The sequence below is a fragment of the Oncorhynchus gorbuscha genome, unplaced genomic scaffold (assembly GCF_021184085.1).
Source record: "Oncorhynchus gorbuscha isolate QuinsamMale2020 ecotype Even-year unplaced genomic scaffold, OgorEven_v1.0 Un_scaffold_587, whole genome shotgun sequence".
Lineage (NCBI taxonomy): Eukaryota > Metazoa > Chordata > Actinopteri > Salmoniformes > Salmonidae > Oncorhynchus > Oncorhynchus gorbuscha.
In genome coordinates, this window is record NW_025745422.1 from 187,880 (window position 1) to 210,830 (window position 22,951).

Here is a 22,951-nt window from a genome sequence, read left to right on the forward strand (position 1 = left end):
CTCTCATTACAATCAGTGCTAGGGCCTTGGTTGAGAGGTGAACCACTAATTCAGCTCCTCTATTACAGCAATAAGCGTCTCTCTCATTACAATCAGTGCTCGGGCCTTGGTTGAGAGGTGAACCACTAATTCAGCTCCTCTCCTACAGCAATAAGCGTCTCTCTCTCTCTCATTACAATCAGTGCTAGGGCCTTGGTTGAGAGGTGAACCACTAATTCAGCTCCTCTCCTACAGCAATAAGCGTCTCTCTCTCTCTCATTACAATCAGTGCTAGGGCCTTGGTTGAGAGGTGAACCACTAATTCAGCTCCTCTCCTACAGCAATAAGCGTCTCTCTCATTACAATCAGTGCTCGGGCCTTGGTTGAGAGGTGAACCACTAATTCAGCTCCTCTCCTACAGCAATAAGCGTCTCTCTCTCTCTCATTACAATCAGTGCTAGGGCCTTGGTTGAGAGGTGAACCACTAATTCAGCTCCTCTCCTACAGCAATAAGCGTCTCTCTCTCTCTCATTACAATCAGTGCTAGGGCCTTGATTGAGAGGTGAACCACTAATTCAGCTCCTCTCCTACAGCAATAAGCGTCTCTCTCTCTCTCATTCCAATCAGTGCTAGGGCCTTGGTTGAGAAGTGAACCACTAATTCAGCTCCTCTACTACAGCAATAAGCGTCTCTCTCTCCTGGGTGTTTTGAGGCTAAGTTCACTTGTTCCACAGACATGCACACAAGCACGTACACATGTGCACACACACAATCTAATCCCTCAGCTTTCTCTCCCCACAGCACGTCTGGCTCTGTCTGTCAATACTACTGTCTCTGGGCAACGGCAGAGCTTCGCCAGCTAAATGTCAACTGCGGCTGACGGCCTAAACCCAGGACACAGCGCTCATAATTAGGGGCCCATTTAATTCATGTAAATCAATGAGCGAATTGACTTAAATCTGACACCCATGTAGATCACAGACGTGAGATGTCGACGCCGTGCCGAAAGTAATGATCACGATAAGCAGAACTGGCAAGCAACCTTTTAGTTGGCAAATGAAGTTATAATTCGTTGTGAAATGATGGTATTGTCATGTCTTCAGACCATAGCACAGGTTCCAATCCAAGTGCCAGTGTCGTTTAGCAAACTCCAGACATGTATATGTGTTGGATGACATGAAAATAGAGGTCTTTGACTACGCACACAAGTGTCTCTGCCAGGAGGCTGAAACTTGGCCAAATGACAGTGCCTTCAGAACATATAAACCTCTTGACTTATTCAACATTTTGTAGCCTGAAATCAAAATTGATTGAATAGATTTTCTCTCACCCATCTACACACAAAACCCCATAATAACAAAGTGAAAATATGATTTTAGACATTTTTGCAAATGTATTCAATTAAATACATAAATATCTAATTTACATGACTTTTCACACCCCTGAGTCAACACTTTGTAGAAGGACCTTTGGTGGCGATTACAGCTTTGAGTCGTCTTGGGTTTGTCTGTATCAGCTGTGAGTCGTCTTGGGTTTGTCTGTATCAGCTTTGAGTCATCTTGGGTTTGTCTGTATCAGCTGTGTGTTGTCTTGGGTTTGTCTGTATCAGCTTTGAGTCGTCTTGGGTTTGTCTGTATCAGCTTTGAGTCGTCTTGGGTTTGTTTGTATCAGCTTTGAGTCGTCTTGGGTTTGTCTGTATCAGCTTTGAGTCATCTTGGGTTTGTTTGTATCAGCTTTGAGTCATCTTGGGTTTGTCTGTATCAGCTTTGAGTCATCTTGGGTTTGTTTGTATCAGCTTTGAGTCATCTTGGGTTTGTCTGTATCAGCTTTGAGTCATCTTGGGTTTGTCTGTATCAGCTTTGAGTCATCTTGGGTTTGTCTGTATCAGCTTTGAGTCATCTTGGGTTTGTCTGTATCAGCTTTGAGTCATCTTGGGTTTGTCTGTATCAGCTTTGAGTCATCTTGGGTTTGTCTGTATCAGCTTTGAGTCATCTTGCATTTGTCTGTATCAGCTTTGAGTCATCTTGCATTTGTCTGTATCAGCTTTGAGTCATCTTGGGTTTGTCTGTATCAGCTTTGAGTCATCTTGGGTTTGTCTGTATCAGCTTTGAGTCATCTTGCGTTTGTCTGTATCAGCTTTGAGTCATCTTGGGTTTGTCTGTATCAGTTTTGAGTCATCTTGGGTTTGTCTGTATCAGCTTTGAGTCATCTTGGGTTTGTCTGTATCAGCTTTGAGTCATCTTGGGTTTGTCTGTATCAGCTTTGAGTCATCTTGCGTTTGTCTGTATCAGCTTTGAGTCATCTTGGGTTTGTCTGTATCAGCTTTGAGTCATCTTGGGTTTGTCTGTATCAGCTTTGAGTCATCTTGCGTTTGTCTGTATCAGCTTTGAGTCATCTTGGGTTTGTCTGTATCAGTTTTGAGTCATCTTGGGTTTGTCTGTATCAGCTTTGAGTCATCTTGGGTTTGTCTGTATCAGCTTTGAGTCATCTTGCGTTTGTCTGTATCAGCTTTGAGTCATCTTGGGTTTGTCTGTATCAGTTTTGAGTCATCTTGGGTTTGTCAGCTTTACACATATGGATTTGTGGATTTTTTTCTCATTCTTCCTTTTCTCAAACTCTGTTAAGTTAAATGGGGAGCGACGGTGAAAAGCAATCTTCAAGTTTTACACAGATTTTCAATGGGATTCAAGTCTGGGCTTTGACTGGACCACTCAATGACGTTGACATTCTTGTTATGATGCCTTTCCAGCGTTGCTTCGGCTGTATGCTTGGTGTTTTCCTGTTGAAACGTAACGCCCCCAGTCTAAGGTCATTTGCTCCCTGAAGCAGGTTCTCATCAAGGATTTGCCTGTATTTGGCTCTTCACCAGTCTCCCAGTTCATGCCGCTGAAAAGCATCCCCATAGTATGATGCTGCCACCACCATGCAAGGCGGTAGGGATTGTGATAGACAGGTGATGAGCTGTGCCTGGTTCTCTCCAGATGTAGCGCGGTGCATTCATGCAAAGAGTACATTTTTGTCTCATCAGACCACAGAATCTTTTGCCTTACGATCTCAGAGTCTTACATGTGCCTTTTTGCAAACTCCAGGTGTGCTGTCATGTGACTTTTTCTCATGAGTGGCTTCCGTCTGGCCACTGTCCCCTAAAACCCAGATTGGTGAAGTGCGGAGACTGTTGTCCTTCTGGCAGGTTCTCCCATCTAAGCCAAGTAACTCTGTAGGGTTCTAAGTCACCTCCCTGACCAAGGTCCTTCTTGCTTGGTTGCTTAGCTTGGTCAGACAGCCAGTGATGGAAACCAGTGTGCTCTTGGAACCTTTCAACTCTCTAGAAATTGTTTTCCACCCTTCCCCAGATATATGCCTCATCACAATTATATCTCAGAGATCTACAGACAGTTCCTTGGACTTCATGGTATAGTTTCTGCTCTGACTGTCAACCGTGGGACCTTATATAGTCAGGTATGTTTCTTTCTAAATCATGTCCAATCAATTGAATTGGCCACAGGTGGACTCCAATCAAGTGACATCTCAAGGATGATCAAAGGAAATTGGAGTCACCTGAGCTCAATTTGGAGTGTCATAGCAAAGAGGTGTGAATATTTATGTAAATGAGATATTTCTGTATTTCATTTTCAATAAAACATGTTTTATTATTATGGGGTCATTGTGCGGTATTGTGTGTAGATGGGTGAGAAGATTCAGGTTGTAACACAACAAAATGTGGAATAAGTCAAGGGGTAGGAATGCTTTCTGAAAGCACTGTATGTGCTGGAGTATGGGAGATGTTCTCACCAGAACAGGCCAGTATGACAGTGTGACACAGCAAGGTCACTCTGACACTATGACCTCCATATATGGGTCATATAGACCGTTGACATTTGAGCCTGACATTCATTAATAGTTCAACGTTAAGAGGACCATTGAGCGAAACAATGCAAACGTTTACTATTGGCATTGAGTGTAATACTCAAAAATGCATTCCAGAAACCTGTCACGGAACCTATAACTAGTGGCTTCACACACACACACACACACACACACACACACACACACACACACACACACACACACACACACACACACACACACACACACACACACACACACACACACACACACACACACACACACACACACACACACACACACACACACACACACACACACACACACACACACACACACACACACACACACACACACACACACACACACACACACACACACACACACACACACACACACACACACACACACACACACACACACACACACACACACACACACACACACACACACACACACACTTCATCTGTCCTTTTAAAACATTTTACAAAAAGGCTCAGTGCCATTACCCTCGCAAGAGGAGAGTGCCGGGGGATTGCAAACACGGATGCCAATATTTTTTACGCCTATCTTTATGAGAACAGGAGGTGTGACGGACACTGACCTGTGCAGGTAGAGCAGGAGGTGTGACAGGGACACTGACCTGTGCAGGTAGAGCAGGAGGTGTGACGGGGACACTGACCTGTGCAGGTAGAGCAGGAGGTGTGACAGGGACACTGACCTGTGCAGGTAGAGCAGGAGGTGTGACAGGGACACTGACCTGTGCAGGTAGAGCAGAAGGTGTGACGGACACTGACCTGTGCAGGTAGAGCAGGAGGTGTGACAGGGACACTGACCTGTGCAGGTAGAGCAGGAGGTGTGACAGGGACACTGACCTGTGCAGGTAGAGCAGGAGTTGTGACAGGGACACTGACCTGTGCAGGTAGAGCAGGAGGTGTGATGGACACTGACCTGTGCAGGTAGAGCAGGAGGTGTGACAGGGACACTGACCTGCAAGTAGAGCAGGAGGTGTGACGGACACTGACCTGTGCAGGTAGAGCAGGAGGTGTGACGGACACTGACCTGTGCAGGTAGAGCAGGAGGTGTGACAGAGACACTGACCTGTGCAGGTAGAGCAGGAGGTGTGACAGGGACACTGACCTGTGCAGGTAGAGCAGGAGGTGTGACAGGGACACTGACCTGTGCAGGTAGAGCAGGAGGTGTGACAGGGACACTGACCTGTGCAGGTAGAGCAGGAGGTGTGACAGGGACACTGACCTGTGCAGGTAGAGCAGGAGGTGTGACAGGGACTACACTTCATCTCCTCCAGATGAAAGAAGGTTCCGTTGGCACACTCTGGTACACAGGTCATCCCCGCCAGACTGCACACACACACACACACAAAAACACGCTTATGTTCTCTACATGACATTTTTCATCAGTGACATTCCCTAAAGAGATTACATGTAGTTTACCTGTAGCCGTCGTTACAGGCAGTACACCTGTCTGAGTCCCGCAGACACTTCATACAGTTCTCATGACACCTCAGACATTTCCTCTGAACTGGGGAGAGGGAGGGAGGGAGGGAGGAAGGAAGGAAGGAAGGAAGGAAGGAAGGAAGGAAGGAAGGAAGGAAGGAAGGAAGGAAGGAAGAAGGGAAGGGGGAGGTAGAGGGGGCAGATGGGAAGGGAGCGTGAGAAATAAATATAGTTATCCATTTTTAACTCAGTATAGTTCTCAGAGGACTGCTCATTCAACCACCAAAACCAAACACACAAACAACCCTGAAACCAACTTTCACAGGCTCTCAGTATCTTTGTCTCTCTCTCTCTCTTTCTGTCTCTCTCTCGCTCTCTCTCTCTCTCTCTGTCTCACTCTTTCTGTCTTTCTTTCTGCCTCTGTCTCTCAGTCTCTCTCTCTCTCTCTCTGTCGCCCTCTTTCTGTCTTTCTCTCCTCCCTCTCTCTCAGTCTCTCAGTCTCTCTGTCTCTCTCTCTCTGTCGCCCTCTTTCTGTCTCCCTCTTTCTGTCTCTCCCTCGCTCTCTCTCTGTCTCCCTCTTTCTGTCTTTCTCTCCTCCCTCTCTCTCAGTCTCTCAGTCTCTCTGTCTCTCTCTCTCTGTCGCCCTCTTTCTGTCTCCCTCTTTCTGTCTCTCTCTCCATCTCCCTCTCTCAGTCTCTCTGACTCTCTGTCTCCCTCTTTCTGTCTCTCTCTCCATCTCCCTCTCTCAGTCTCTCTGTCTCTCTGTCTCCCTCTTTCTGTCTCTCTCTCTCCCCCTCTCTCTCCCTCTCCCGGTCTCTCTCTCTCTGTCTCTCTCTCTTTCTCTCAGTCTCCCTCTCTCAATTCAAGGGGATTTATGGGCATGGGAAACACATCTTAACATTGCCAAAGCAGGTGAAGTAGATAATATACAAAAGTGAAATAAACTATAAAAATGAACAGTAAACATTACACTCACAGACGTTCCAAAAGAATAAAGACATTACAAATGTCATATTATATATATATATATATATATATATATATATATATATATATATATATATATATATTCGCCAGACCCACTGGCTCCAGGTCATCTACAAGTCCATGCTAGGTAAAGCTCCGCCTTATCTCAGTTCACTGGTCACGATGGCAACACCCATCCGTAGCATGCGCTCCAGCAGGTGTATCTCACTGATCATCCCTAAAGCCAACACCTCATTTGGCCGCCTTTCGTTCCAGTACTCTGCTGCCTGTGACTGGAACGCACTGCAAAAATCGCTGAAGTTGGAGACTTTTATCTCCCTCACCAACTTCAAACATCAGCTATCCGAGCAGCTAACCGATCGCTGCAGCTGTACATAGCCTATTGGTAAATAGCCCACCCACTTTCACCTACCTCATTCCCATACTGTTTTTATACTGTTTTTTATTTATTTACTTTTCTGCTCTTTTGCACACCAATATCTCTACCTGTACATGACCATCTGATCATTTATCACTCCAGTGTTAATCTGCAAAATTGTATTATTCGCCTACCTCCTCATGCCTTTTGCACACATTGTATATAGACTGCCCATTTTTTTCTACTGTGTTATTGACTTGTTAATTGTTTACTCCATGTGTAACTCTGTGTTGTCTGTTCACACTGCTATGCTTTATTTTGGCCAGGTCGCAGTTACAAATGAGAACTTGTTCTCAACTAGCCTACCTGGTTAAATAAAGGTGAAATAATAAAAAAATATATATGTCACGCCTTGGTCATTGTATTTTGTGTTTTTGGTATATGTTTGGGTAGGCCAGGGTGTGACATGGGTTTCTATGTTGTGTTTCGTATTGGGGTTTGTAGTACATTTTTACATTTTACATTTGGGATTGTAGTATGGGATTATGGGGTGTGTCTAGTTAGGCTTGGCTGCCTGGGGCGATTCTCAATCAGAGTCAGGTGCTTGTCGTTGTCTCTGATTGAGAACCGTATTTAGACAGCCTGACTTTTGCGTTGTATTTTGTGGGTGTTTGTTCCTGTCTTAGTGTTGTAGTCACCAGATAGGCTGTAATAGGTTTCACGTTTTGTTTGTTGTTTTCTTATACAGTTATTTCATGTACCGCGATTATTTTCATTAAAGTCATGAGTAACCTACACGCTACATTTCGGTCTGACTCTCTTCATACAACAGACGAACGACGTTAATATATATATATATATATATATATATATATATATATATATATATATATATATATATATATACAGTGTTGTAACGATGTACAAATGGTTAATGTACAAAAGGGAAAATAAATAAGCATAACTATGGGTTGTATTTACAATGGTCTTTTTCTTGTGGAAACAGGTCACACATCTTGCTGCTGTGATGGCACACTGTGGTATTTCACCCAGTAGATATGGGAGTTCATCAAAATTGGGTTTGTTTTCGAATTCATTGTGCATTTGTGTAATTTAAGGGAAATATGTGTCTCTAATATGGACATACATTTGGCAGGAGGTTAGGAAGTGCATCTCAGTTTCCACCTCATTTTGTGCACAGTGTTCACATAGCCTGTCTCCTCTTGAGAGTCAGGTCTGCCTACGGCGGCCTTTCTCAATAGCAAGGCAATGCTCACTGAGTATGTACATAGTCAAAGCTTTCCTTAAGCTTGGGTCAGTCACAGTGGTCAAGTATTCTGCCACTGTGTACTCTCTGTTTAGGGCCATTCTAGTTTGCTCTGTTTTTCAGTTTTTTTGTTAATTCTTTCCAATGTGTCAAGAAATGATCTTTTTGTTTTCTCATCATTTGGTTGGGTCTAATTCTGCTGCTGTCCTGGGGCTCTGTGGGGTATGATTGTGTTTGTGAACAGAGACCCAGGACCAGCTTGCTTAGGGGACTCTTCTCCAGGTTCATCTCTTTGTAGGTGATGGCTTTGTTATGGAAGGTTTGGGAATCGCTTCCTTTTAGGTGGTTGTAGAATTTAACGGCTCTTTTCTGTATTTTGATAATTAGTGGGTATCGGCCTAATTCTGCTCTGCATGCATTATTTGGTGTTCTACGTTGTACACGGAGGAGAGTTCTGCAGAATTCTGCATGCAGAGTCTCAATTTGATGTTTGTCACATTTTGTGAGTTCTTGGTTGGTGAGCGGACCCCAGACCTCACAACTATAAAGGGCAATGGGTTATATGACTGATTCAAGTATTTTTAACCAGATCCTAATTGGTATGTCGAATTTTATGTTCCTTTTGATGGAATAGAATGCCCTTCTTGCCTTGTCTTTCAGATCGTTCACAGCTTTGTGGAAGTTACCTGTGGCGCTGATGTTTAGGCCAAGGTATGTATAGTTTTTTTGTGTGCTCTAGGGCAACGGTGTCTAGATGGAATTTGTATTTGTGGTCCTGGCAAATTGACCTTTTTTTGGAGCACCATTATGTTGGTCTTACTGAGATTTACTGTCAGGGCCCAGGTCTGACAGAATCTGTGCAGAAGATCTAGGTGCTGCTGTAGGCCCTCCATGGTTGGTGACAGAAGCACCAGATCATCAGCAAACAGTAGACATTTGACTTCAGATTAATAGTAGGGTGAGGCCGGGTGCTGCAGACTTTTCTAGTGCCCGCGCCAATTTGTTGATATATATGTTGAAGAGGGTGGGGCTTAAGCTGCATCCCTGTCTCACCCCAAGGCCCTGTGGGAAGAAATGTGTGTGTTTTTACCTATTTTAATTGCACACTTGTTGTTTGTTTACATGGATTTTATAATGGTGTATGTTTTACCCCCAACACCACTTTCCATCAATTTGAATAGCAGACCCTCATGCCAGATTGAGTCGAAGGCTTTTTTGAAATCAACAACGCATGTGTAACGGCTCTCGTCGAAAGGAGTGGACCAAAGCGCAGCATGGAAAGTGTTCATGATTTTATTTTCAAAAAACACTCAAATAAAATAACAAAAGTGAAACCGAAAGAGCACAGTTCTGCCAGGTACCTACACTAAACAGAAAACAAGCTCCCACAAAACCCAAAAGGAAAATGACAACTTATAATGAATCCCCATTCAGAGACAATGATAGACAGCTGCCTCTGATTGGGAATCACACTCGGCCAAAAACAAAGAAATAGAAAACATAGACTTTCCCACCCGAGTCACACCCTGACCTAATCAAACATAGAGAATAATAGGAATCTCTAAGGTCAGGGCGTGACAGCATGAGAAGACTTTTCTTTTGTTTTGTTTGTTTGTCAATTAGGGTGTACAGGGTGAATACGTGGTCTGTCGTATGATAATTTGGTTAAAAAAACAATTTCACATTTGCTCAGTACATTGTTTTCACTGAGGACATGTACGAGTCTGCTGTTAATGATAATGCAGAGGATTTTCCAAAGGTTTCTGTTGACGCATATCCCATTGGGATCAAATTTGTCTCCACTTTTGTGGATTGGGGTGATCAGTCCTTGGATCCAAATATTGGGGAAGTGTCACGACTAGTCAAGGTGGGTGGAATCAGGCGCAGAGAGCAAATAATGAATAAAGGTTTATTCTCCGGTGAACAACAATAAACACGGACAACCCAAAATACAAACAGGGTGAAAAATATCCAAAAAAGGAATTAACAGACAAACCGGAGAAATAAAACACAAAAACACCGACAGCCGAAACGAAATGTCAAAAACAAACAATCCCGCACAAAACAAGGGCGGGACAACCTACATTATATACAGATACTAATTAACTAACATACAGGTGAAAACAATCAGACAAAACCAACAGATAACCGAAAAGGGATCGGTAGTGGCTAATAGGACGGTGACGACGACCGCCGAGCACAGCCCGAACGGGCAGGAGAGCCAACCTCGGCGGAAGTCGTGACAGGAAGATGCCAGAGCTAAGGATGATGTTAAAGAGTTTTAGTATAGCCAATTGGAATTTGTTGTCTCAATCATTTCATTGAGGATATTATCAACACCACAGGACTTTTTGGGTTGGAGGGTTTTTATTTTGTCCTGTAGTTCATTCAAGGTAATTGGAGAATCCAGTGGGTTCTGGTCTTTAATAGTTGATTCTAAGATTTGTATTTGATCATGTATATGTTTTTTCTGTTTGTTCTTTGTTATAGAGCCAAAAAGATTGGAGAAGTGGTTTATCCACACATCTCCATTTTGGATAGATAATTATTTGTGTTGTTGTTTGTTTAGTGTGTTCCAATTTTCCCAGAAGTGGTTAGAGTCTATGGATTCTGTGAATTTCTGTATTGTTTTAGTGATTCACCATAGTGAAGGCGTAGACTCAGGTTTTCCGGGTCTCTATGTTTTTGGTTGGACAGGTTTCTCAACTACTTTCTTAGATTTTTGCATTCTTCATCAAATCATTTGTCATTGTTGTTCATTTTCTTTGGTTTTCTATTCGAGATTTTTAGACTTGATAGGGACGCTGAGAGGTCAAATATACTGTTACGGTTTTCTACTGCCAAGTTTACACCTTCACTATTACAGTGAAACGATTTGTCCAGGAAGTTGTCTAAAAGGGATTGAATTTGTCGTTGCCTAATGGTTTTTTGGTAGGTTTCCAAACTGCATTCTTCCATCTATAGCATTTCTTAATCTTACTCAGTTCCTTTGGCTTTGATGCCCCATGATTGAGTCTTGCTCTGTTCAAGTAGACTGTGATTTTGCTGTGGTCTGATAGGGGTGTCAGTGGGCTGCCTGTGAACGCTCTGAGAGACACTGGGTTGAGGTCAGTGATAAAGTAGTCTACAGTACTACTGCCAAGAGATGAGCTATAGGTGTACCTACCATAGGAGTCCCATCGAAGCCTACCATTGACTATGTACACACCCAGCGTGCGACAGAGCTGCAGGAGTTGTGACCCGTTTTTGTTGGTTATGTTGTCATAGTTGTGCCTAGAGGGGCATATGGGGGAGGGAATGCTGTCACCTCCAGGTAGGTGTTTGTCCCCATGTGTGCTGTGGGTGTCAGGTTCTTGTCCGGTTATGGTCATTTAGGTCGCCACAAACTTGTCTGTCTGTCTCCTTGTCTGTCTCCTTGTCTCTCTCTCTCTCTCTCTCTCTCTCTCTCTCTCTCTCTCTCTCTCTCTCTCTCTCTCTCTCTCTCTCTCTCTCTCTCTCTCTCTCTCTCTCTCTCTCTCTCCTAAAACAGTGTAGTACCTGGGACCTGGCGAGTTTGGAGGATTTATAGAGGAAATACCATCCAAACATAATCTGTCCAACAGCATAAAACAACCTCCGTAAATGAGCCTGCAACCCAGTTTCAGCCATTTCACACACACACACACACACACACACACACACACACACACACACACACACACACACACACACACACACACACACACACACACACACACACACACACACACACACACACACACACACACACACACACACACACACACACACACACACACACACACACACACACACACACACACACACACACACACACACTGGTCAGACTGGGACAAAAGATCGGCCCTGGGATTTCTAACACACCGGCCCACTTATTTCCATGATGCCTGCACACCAGCCAGTCCCCCATTATTAGCCAGATAATGATCATTTTGTGCAGTAAAAAAAAAGGTTAGACAGGCCGACTGGGCTAACAACGGACCAGCCTATCTGGTCCTGCACACACACACACACACGCACGCACGCACGCACGCACGCACGCACGCACGCACGCACACACACACACACACACACACACACACACACACACACACACACACACACACACACACACACACACACACACACACACACACACACACAGTATGGCTGAAAAACAGATGAGAGAGGCTCTGTGAGTGCTCTGTACGTCAGAGGGTATCTCAGGTTATGACAGATGACGTCAATGCGTGCTCGACTGTGTGTGTGTGCGTGTGTGTGTGCGTCCATGCGTGTGTGTCATTCACAAATCAACACATGAACCCACTCCACCATACTCAGTTAATCCCTGGCGTCCAGGATAACAGGCAGCGTGGGAGTTGAACATTGACCTGTTGTGTGGTACACGCAAAAACCTCATCACATCAACCCTTTTGAGCCGCAAATCATTCCCTTATTTCCTTCTATAGAAAATATCTTCACACACTCAATCTAACTGTTACTATGTTACTAAGCAGATTCTACGTCAATACAACGCTATTACTACAGCTATTACTGTGTAGTTAAATAGGTATGAGGGCAACTTAAAGTAAAGTAGTACATGGTTTCTTCTTGGATAGACAACACTAATAGCCTAAATTATATTTTTTTGTATATATATATATATATATATATATATATATATTTTTTTTTTTACCGTTATTTAACTTGGCAAGTCAGTTAAGAACAAATTCTTATTTACTATGACAGCCTACCCCGGCGAAACTCGGACGACGCTGGGCCAATTGTGCCCCGCTCTATGGGAATCCCAATCACGGCCGGATGTGAACTGATCCTAAATCTGTGGATATAAAGTTCTACCTAGATCTCTTTTATTTTCCTAACCATTTCTCTTCACAGTAACATCCGTAGCAGCAGAGTTACAGTAAACATGTCCTAGATCTGTAGTTAGTTTGGGGAAACTGATCATAGATCTGTGGTTAGGCACAACTTTTTCAAGCAACTCCACTTGACTTACTGTCGTCAGCGAAGTACCCAGCAGGGCAGGTCTCAGAGCAGGTAGTGTTGAGGGGGTTGAAGTAGAGTCCCCTGCGACAGGAGCGACACTCGGTGGGGGTGCGTTCCACACACCTCTCACAGCCCTTGTGACAGCGTCGACACCTCCTGGCCTCCAAGTTATCGTAGAAGCCCAGCGGACAGTGGCTCACACACGTCCTGTCATGGATTGATTGATGAGTTCTAATTACAGTAAATTGAGTTGATAATACAGTAAAACACACATTAGCCGATTTGTAGAGACTGGCTCTGCTGTATTTCACAAGTTCTGGGATGGATGAATGGATGGATGAATGGATGAATGGATGCATGAACGAATGGATTTATTCATTCAAAAGGACCTATTTCCCATATTCTCGATCTGTTCATTATGTGAAATGTAACATCTCTGCAAGTTGGCAATTGTTTATTTTACTGTTTTATCTAATCAATTAAATTGATTAATGAATTTCACATAAACAACAGATCAAGTAAATGGGGAAAAAGACTCGTTGAATGAATTAGTCAGAAAGACTACAACATCATAAAAAGAGGGCAAGTAGATTTCATGTCTAATTCATTATTCCTATATTATCTTCATTATTCCTCTCCTGTAATCCTCTATTAGAAGTATTATGGTAGCACTGTTTTATGGTACAGAAATGACATGAGATTTGTTAGGAAATAAAGAGGTATCAAATGGTACTTTCTGGTATTTCATTCAAAGATTTTCCCACAATTGGTAACTACCTGGTACCAAATGGTGCCGATGTGTTCTTTGGTTGGAGTATCAAATAAACAAGTAAGTATTCTTAGGTTATTACTGTGTAAAGACCTTCGCTCCCTTCGGTCTCAACGTAGACTCTGATTGTGATTTTGCTATTGTTAATGTTTGTAGGCTGATGTAGCCAAATTGTATCTATGATCGTACGCTATCCATTTATGTTTTTTTGTATGCTATTTTAATATATGAGAATTAACCAATGATATCAGGCCGCACCTGGCCATGATTACAGACACCTGTGTGTCTGTTGACACTATATAAATGAGTCATCCCGCAGTGTTAGTCATTATACCCTGATGTAGACAGCTTGTCTGTCCAAACGTTGGACGTACATTTGTTTTGCATCTGAGCTCCTAGAGCGCGTGACTCTCCTTTATTTTTTAAAAGTATTATTGTGTAATTACCATTTTACAATGTCATTTCTAAGTAAATACCAGATAATTTTGAAGTAAATACCAGGTCAATTCTGTACCGTAAAATAAAGAGCTACAGAAGTAATACAGGTTTTCTGAATAAGAAAAAGGAATGAACACAGTCAAAATGCTCCCATTCCTCAAAATGCTCCTATTCCTCAACATGTTCCCATTCCTCAACATGCTCCCATTCCTCAACATGTTCCCATTCCTCAACATGCTCCCATTCCTCAACATGCTCCCATTCCTCAACATGCTCCCATTCCTCAACATGCTCCCATTCCTCAAAATGCTCCTATTCCTCAACATGTTCCCATTCCTCAACATGCTCCCATTCCTCAACATGCTTCCACTCCTCAACATGCTCCCACTCCTCAACATGCTCCCATTCCTCAACATGCTCCCATTCCTCAACATGCTCCCATTCCTCAACATGCTTCCATTCCTCAACATGCTCCCACTCCTCAACATGCTCCCATTCCTCAACATGCTCCCATTCCTCAACATGCTCCCATTCCTCAACATGTTCCCATTCCTCAACATGTTCCCATTCCTCAACATGCTCCCACTCCTCAACATGCTCCCATTCCTCAACATGCTCCCATTCCTCAACATGCTCCCACTCCTCAACATGCTCCCATTCCTCAACATGTTCCCATTCCTCAACATGCTCCCATTCCTCAACATGCTTCCACTCCTCAACATGCTCCCACTCCTCAACATGCTCCCATTCCTCAACATGCTCCCATTCCTCAACATGCTCCCATTCCTCAACATGCTCCCATTCCTCAACATGCTCCCATTCCTCAACATGCTCCCATTCCTCAACATGCTCCCATTCCTCAACATGCTCCCATTCCTCAACATGCTCCCATTCCTCAACATGTTCCCATTCCTCAACATGCTCCCATTCCTCAACATGCTCCCATTCTCAACATTCCTCAACATGCTCCCATTCCTCAACATGCTCCCTCATTCCATTCCTCAACATGCTCCCATTCCTCAACATGCTCCCATTCCTCAACATGCTCCCATTCCTCAACATGCTCCTATTCCTCAAAATGCTCCCATTCCTCAACATGCTCCCATTCCTCAACATGCTCCCATTCCTCAACATGCTCCCATTCCTCAACATGCTCCCATTCCTCAACATGCTCCCATTCCTCAACATGCTCCCATTCCTCAACATGCTCCCATTCCTCAACATGCTCCCATTCCTCAACATGCTCCCATTCCTCAACATTCCCATTCCTCAACATGCTCCCATTCCTCAACATGCTCCCATTCCTCAACATGCATTCCCATTCCTCAACATGCTCCCATTCCTCAACATGCTCCCATTCCTCAACATGCTCCCATTCCTCAACATGCTCCCATTCCTCAACATGCTCCCATTCCTCAACATGCTCCCATTCCTCAACATGCTCCCATTCCTCAACATGCTCCCATTCCTCAACATGCTCCCATTCCTCAACATGCTCCCATTCCTCAACATGCTCCCATTCCTCAACATGCTCCCATTCCTCAACATGCTCCCATTCCTCAACATGCTCCCATTCCTCAACATGCTCCCATTCCTCAACATGCTCCCATTCCTCAACATGCTCCCATTCCTCAACATGCTCCCATTCCTCAACATGCTCCCATTCCTCAACATGCTCCCATTCCTCAACATGCTCCCATTCCTCAACATGCTCCCATTCCTCAACATGCTCCCATTCCTCAACATGCTCCCATTCCTCAACATGCTCCCATTCCTCAACATGCTCCTCAACCATTCCTCAACATGCTCCCATTCCTCCCATTCCTCAACATGCTCCCATTCCTCAACATGCTCCCATTCCTCAACATGCTCCCATTCCTCAACATGCTCCCATTCCTCAACATGCTCCCATTCCTCAACATGCATTCCCATTCCTCAACATGCTCCCATTCCTCAACATGCTCCCATTCCTCCACTCCTCAACATGCTCCCATTCCTCAACATGCTCCCATTCCTCAACATGCTCCCATTCCTCAACATGCTCCCATTCCTCAACATGCTCCCATTCCTCAACATGCTCCCATTCTCAACATTCCTCAACATGCTCCCATTCCTCAACATGCTCCCATTCCTCAACATGCTCCCATTCCTCAACATGCTCCCATTCCCATTCCTCAACATGCTCCCATTCCTCAACATGCTCCCATTCCTCAACATGCTCCCATTCCTCAACATGCTCCCATTCCTCAACATGTTCCCATTCCTCAACATGCTCCCATTCCTCAACATGCTCCCATTCCTCAACATGCTCCCATTCCTCAACATGCTCCCATTCCTCAACATGCTCCCATTCCTCAACATGCTCCCATTCCTCAACATGCTCCCATTCCTCAACATGCTTCCCATTCCTCAACATGCTCCCACTCCTCAACATGCTCCCATTCCTCAACATGCTCCCATTCCTCAACATGCTCCCATTCCTCAACATGCTCCCATTCCTCAACATGCTCCCATTCCTCAACATGCTCCCATTCCTCAAAATACTTCCACTCCTCAACATGCTCCCATTCCTCAACATGCTCCCATTCCTCAACATGTTCCCATTCCTCAACATGCTCCCATTCCTCATCATGCTCCCATTCATCAACATGCTCCTATTCCTCAACATGCTCCCATTCCTCAACATGCTCCCATTCCTCAACATGCTTCCATGCTCCCATTCCTCAACATGCTCCAACATTCCTCAACATGCTCCCATTCCTCAACATGCTCCCATTCCTCAACATGCATTCCCATTCCTCAACATGCTCCCATTCCTCAACATGCTCCCATTCCTCAACATGCTCCCATTCCTCAACATGCTCCCATTCCTCAACATGCTCCCATTCCTCAACATGCTCCCATTCCTCAACATGCTCCCATTCCTCAACATGCTCCCATTCCTCATCAACATGCTCCCATTCACTTCCTCAACATGCTCCCATTCCTCAACATGCTCCCATTCCTCAACATGTTCCCATTCCTCAACATGCTCCCATTCCTCATCATGCTCCCATTCATCAACATGCTCCTATTCCTCAACATGCTCCCATTCCTCAACATGCTCCCATTCCTCAAAATACTTCCACTCCTCAACATGCTCCCATTCCTCAACATGCTCCCATTCCTCAACATGTTCCCATTCCTCAACATGCTCCCATTCCTCAACATGCTCCCATTCCTCAACATGCTCCCATTCCTCAACATGCTCCCATTCCTCAACATGCTCCCATTCCTCAACTCCCACCCTTCAAAATTACGCCGAAGTGGGCTCCTCTCCTTGTTCGTTCGGCGGTCGACGTCACCGGCTTTCTAGCCATCGCCACTCCATTTTTCACATTTGTTTTGTCTTGTTCTCTGCACACCTGGTTTTAATTCCCCAATCCAATCATATGTATTTATTCCTCTGTTCCCCATCATGACTTTGTGTAGGATTGTTTGTGTTACGTGTATTTTGATATTGTGGATATTGTTATGAGCATTACTTTTTGTCTATTTTCCGTGTTTTGGCACATTTTATGTTATTCTGTGCTGTCATTTTGACCGGAATAAAAAGTGTGCCTGTTCACTACACTCTGCTCTCCTGCACCTGACTTTGCCTCCAATACACACTCCTAACAGCTCCCACTCTTCAAAATGATCCCACTCTTCAACATGCTCTCATTCCTCAACATGCTATTGTGCCTTCCTGTCTTGATGTTGAGCAGAAACAGAACAATAAATAATTACTGAGTTTGAATCCGATGTGGTCACAGTCACAGCACAGATAAAAGAGGAAACCAAGATGGGTCACAAATCTGAAGCATCCGGTGGGGGCTTCCACTCACCAGAGTGGAAGTCCAGTGGTAGACAGAGGGAGAAGATGGAGTGAGATGGACCGGGCCATTCCACAAATGTTCTCATACTGTATATGAAACATTCAACAGTTCCTATTGTTCCATCTTGGGTTAGTTAAAAGTATCTTTGGTCCCAGTCTGTTTGTTTACCTGCCTGTCTTGAGGCTGCCCAGGCTGTAGTGGATACAGTTCAGACAGTGGTCAGGATCTGGCCCGTCACAGCCCTGGTCCCCACACTCACTGTGGCACGGCCCTGAGAAGGGTTACAGAGAATACACACACGCACGCACACGCACAAACGCAAGGGTACACACAAAACACACACACACAGAGGTTAGAAGGAGGTTGAGTTGTGTTGTCGGACTACAATGTTGTAACAGTTCAGAGTGAACAGTTTATGGCAGAGCCTCTCCTACCGCTGTACTCCTCCTCTTCCTCCTCCTGGTGCTTGAGGACCTCCGGGGGTGGTTCGGGCCCGTTGGGGTCCCGGCTGGGGGTTGGGATCTCAAGCATCCTGGAGCGAGAGTGCTGGGTCCCGTGGGACTGGTACGGGTGCCCCGAGGTGCCATAAAGGACCAGCGTCCACTCTTTCAGTTTACCTAGAACAAGGAGAAGAAATCTCCATAAAAACACAGTATGAAGAGATCACTTTGTTTGTGGCTGTGTTTTCTTACCCAGCACCTCTGGGTTGCGTAGAGATGAGGGAGAGTCTATGATCTCCAGGATCCACTGGCCCTCTGCCCTCTCCCCCCAGCAGTGAACAGTCATGAACTCCCAGTTCCTAAAACCTTCATTAGAGTTATCAAACAACCTGAAGAGAGAGAGGGAGGGAGAGAGAAAGTAAGTCACTTCTCAACTTCTAAGGCAATTAAATTCTGTTTCACAGCGCAAACAGACAAATCTTAGCGCCTTTGTACTTTCTCAGCCCCCCTGAAGAAAATTTTTGAATTATTGAAAGAGGCTAATTGAAGAGAAATGTAAGCACTGTCTGCTTTAAAGCTAGCCGCGACAGGAGATAATATCACATCAATGGACTCAAGTAACATCACAGTGGCTTCAGCTCTCTGTGGCATGTGGTGAGGTCTGGTGTGGCTGCTACTCTGTTGGTGTGATTGGGAATAATGTTTGTGCACGCTATCAGGAAGTTTCAGGAAGCTGTTTTGGTTACTCTACAGGGTGGGTAAACTGTGTTTAAAGGGGCAATCTGGGATTGGTACATTCCATTTTGGACGTCAAATTAACGATACAGCCATTGATTCTTGAAGAACATCACTGAGTTGAGAGTGGTTACATTTGTCCAGCTCCATCACTCAGCTGTTTCCACCAAAACGTTTGGTAAACAGATTGCCCCTTTACAGGAGAGGAACAGAGAAAGGGCATCAGTGCCCTGGGGTTGGTCTAGCAGTTAGCACTGTCAAGCACTGACATCACACCTTCCCTGAGATCTAAAGCTAACTGTCACTCACAGAGTGACAGTCTACTGTTGGCCAGGATGGTTGAACATTATGAATATACAAAATAAAGGGAGAAAAAAGGACATCTAACCTTTGGAATATCTGTCACCCAGCCTGTATAATTATATTGATGAAACAAATGGGAATCTGAACAGCAGCCAGCAGGTTTCTGCATCTATACGTGAGAAAGAGCCCTCGCATTGGCACCAGAGCCAACTGTCAGAGGAGGGTGTGACATATTCCAACAACTAGCTGCTGAACAGGTGTACTAGAAGGGATTTTAAAGGGCTATCTGTCTGTCTGTGTTTGTGCCACATGCTGCGTGGAGGGAGTTCATGTTGTGTGTGTGTCTCTTTCAACTACTGTAGCTAGCAGTTTGAATAAAGCTACAAAATCTCTCTCTCTCTCTCCCCCTTCTTTCTTCCCCTCTCTCCCTCTCCCCCTTCTTTCTTCCCGTCTCTCTCTCTCTCCCCCTTCTTTCTTCCCCTCTCTCCCTCTCCCCCTTCTTTCTTCCCCTCTCTCTCTCTCTCCCCCCTTTCCTCTCTTTCTTCCCCTCTCTCCTTCTCCCCCTTCTTTCTTCCCCTCTCTCCCCTTCTTTCTTCCCTCTCTCTCTCCCCCCTTCTTTCTTTCCCTCTCTCTCTCTCTCTCCCTCTCTCTCTCTCTCTCTCTCTCTCTCTCTCCCTTTCTTCCCTCCTCTCCCCCTTCTTTCTTCCCCTCTCTCTCTCTCCCTTCTTTCTTCCCCTCTCTCCCTCTCCCCCTTCTCCCCCTTCCCCTCTCTCTCTCCCCCTTCTTTCTTCCCCTCTCTCTCCTTCTCCCCCTTTTTTTTCTTCCCCTCTCTCTCTCTCCCCTCTTTCTTCCCTCTCTTCTTTCTTCTCTCTCCCCTTCTTTCTCTCTCTCTCTCCTTCTCCCCTTCTTTCTTCCCGTCTCTCTCTCTCCCCCTTCTTTCTTCCCCCTCTCTCTCTCTCCTTCTCCCACTTCTTTCTTCCCCTCTCTCCCCCTCTCCCCCTTCTTTCTTCCCCTCTCTCTCTCCCCCTTCTTTCTTCCCCCTCTCTCTCTCCCCCTTCTTTCTTCCCCCTCTCTCTCTCTCCTTCTCCCCCTTTTTCTTCCCCCTCTCTCTCTCCCCTTCTTTCTTCCCCCTCTCTCTCCCCCCTTCTTTCTTCCCCTCTCTCTCTCTTCCCCTTCTTTCTTCCCCTCTCTCTCTCTCTCCCCCTTCTTTCTTCCCCTCTCTCTCTCTCTCCCCTTCTTTCTTCCCCTCTCTCCCTCTCCCCCTTCTTTCTTCCCCTCTCTCTCTCCCCCTTCTTTCTTCCCCTCTCTCTCTCCCCCTTCTTTCTTCCCCTCTCTCTCTCTCCTTCTCCCCCTTTTTTCTTCCCCTCTCTCCCTCTCCCCCTTCTTTCTTCCCCTCTCTCTCTCCCTCTTCTTTCTTCCCATCTCTCTCCCTCTTCTTTCTTCCCCTCTCTCTCTCCCCCTTCTTTCTTCCCCTCTCTCTCTCTCTCTTTCTTCCCCTCTCTCTCCCCTTCTTTCTTCCCCTCTCTCTCTCCCCCTTCTTTCTTCCCCTCTCTCTCTCTCCTTCTCCCCCTTTTTTCTTCCCCTCTCTCCCTCTCCCCCTTCTTTCTTCCCCTCTCTCTCTCCCTTCTTTCTTCCCATCTCTCTCCCCCTTCTTTCTTCCCCTCTCCTCTCTCTCTCTCTCTCTCTCCCCTTCTTTCTTCCCCTCTCTCCCCCCTCTTCTCCCCTTCTTCTTTCTTCCCCTCTCTCCCTCCCCCTTCTTTCTTCCCTCTCTCTCTCTCTCCCCCTTCTTTCTTCCCCTCTCTCCCTCCTTCTCCCCCTTCTTTCTTCCCATCTCTCTCCCCCTTCTTTCTTCCCCTCTCTCCCTCTCCCCCTTCTTTCTTCCCCTCTCTCCCTTCTTTCTTCCCATCTCTCTCCCCCTTCTTTCTTCCCTCTCTCTCTCTTCCCCCTTCTTTCTTCCCCTCTCTCTCTCTCCCCCTTCTTTTCTTCCCCTCTCTCCCCCTCCTTCTCCCACTTCTTTCTTCCCCTCTCTCTCCCCCTTCTTTCTTCCCCTCTCTCCCTCCTTCTCCCACTTCTTTCTTCCCATCTCTCTCCCCCTTCTTTCTTCCCGTCTCTCTCTCTCTCCCCCTTCTTTCTTCCCCCCTCTCTCCCCTTCTTTCTTCCCCTCTCTCCCTCTCCCCCTTCTTTCTTCCCCTCTCTCCCTTCTTTCTTCCCCTCTCTCTCTTTCTCCCCCTTCTTTCTTCCCCTCGCTCCCTCTCCCCCTTCTTTCTTCCCCTCTCTCCCTCTCCCCCTTCTTTCTTCCCCTCTCTCTCTCTCCCCCTTCTTTCTTCCCCTCTCTCTCTCTCCCTCCCTCTCCCCCTTCTTTCTTCCCCTCTCTCTCTCCCTCTCTCCCTTCTTTCTTCCCCTCTCTCCCTCTCCCCCTTCTTTCTTCCCCTCTCTCTCTCCTCCTTCTTTCTTCCCATCTCTCTCCTTCTCCCCCTTTTTCTTCCCCTCTCCCTCTCTCCCCCTTCTTTCTTCCCCTCGCTCTCTCTCCCCCTTCTTTCTTCTTTCTTCCCCCCCCTCTCTCCCCTTCTTTCTCCCTCCCTCTCCCCCTTCTTTCTTCCCCTCTCTCTCTCCCTCTCTCCCTTCTTTCTTCCCCTCTCTCTCTCCCCCTTCTTCCCCTCTCTCTCCCTCCCTCTCCCCTTCTTTCTTTCTCTCTCCCTCTCTTTCTCCTTCTCCCCCTTCTTTTCCCCTCTCTCCCTCTCCCCCTTTCTTCCCCTCTCTCTCCCTCTCCCCCTTCTTTCTTCCCCTCTCTCTCCTCTCCCCCTTCTTTCTTCCCTCTCTCTCCCTCTCCCCCTTCTTTCTTCCCCTCTCTCTCTCTCCCCCTTCTTTCTTCCCCCTCTCTCTCTCCCCTTCTTTCTTCCCTCTCTCTCTCCCCTTCTTTCTTCCCCCTCTCTCTCCCCCTTCTTTCTTCCCCTCTCTCTCTCCCCTTCTCCCACTTCTTTCTTCCCATCTCTCTCCCCCTTCTTTCTTCCCATCTCTCTCTCTCTCGCCCTTCTTTCTTCTTCTTTCTCTCTCTCTCCCCTTCTTTCCTTCTTTCTTCCCCTCTCTCTCTCTCTCCCCCTTCTTTCTTCCCCTCTCTCTCTCCCCCTTCTTTCTTCCCATCTCTCTCCTTCTCCCCCTTTTTTCTTCCCCCCTTTCTCTCCTCTCTCCCCCTTCTTTCTTCCCCTCTCCCTCTCCCCTTCTTTCTTCCCATCTCTCTCTCCCCCTTATTTCTTCCCCTCTCTCTCTCCTTCTCCCACTTCTTTCTTCCCCTCTCCCTCTCCCCCTTCTTTCTTCCCCTCTCTCTCTCCCTCTCTCCCTTCTTTCTTCCCCTCTCTCCCTCTCCCCCTTCTTTCTTCCCCTCTCTCTCCCTCTCTCCCTTCTTTCTTCCCTCTCTCTCTCCTTCTCCCCCCTTTTCTTCCCCCTCTCTCTCTCCCCCTTCTTTCTTCCCTCTCTCTCTCCCCCTTCTTTCTTCCCCTCTCTCTCCCCCTTC

General features: G+C 46.0%; 1 protein-coding gene across 1 annotated transcript in view; it reads right to left on the minus strand.

Annotated features, from left to right (window-relative positions):
- The window catches only part of LOC124018883 (proprotein convertase subtilisin/kexin type 6-like), a 56,401-nt gene that overhangs the window by 24,177 nt on the left and 9,273 nt on the right, over positions 1–22,951 (minus strand). Inside the window, exons 3-8 of the mRNA XM_046334191.1 lie at positions 18,655–18,791; positions 18,397–18,579; positions 18,131–18,233; positions 12,909–13,105; positions 5,280–5,367; positions 5,044–5,186 (exon numbers count right to left, since the gene is read on the minus strand). Coding sequence (XP_046190147.1) covers positions 5,044–5,186; positions 5,280–5,367; positions 12,909–13,105; positions 18,131–18,233; positions 18,397–18,579; positions 18,655–18,791 — 851 coding nt within the window. The remainder of the gene's footprint in view (positions 1–5,043; positions 5,187–5,279; positions 5,368–12,908; positions 13,106–18,130; positions 18,234–18,396; positions 18,580–18,654; positions 18,792–22,951) is intronic.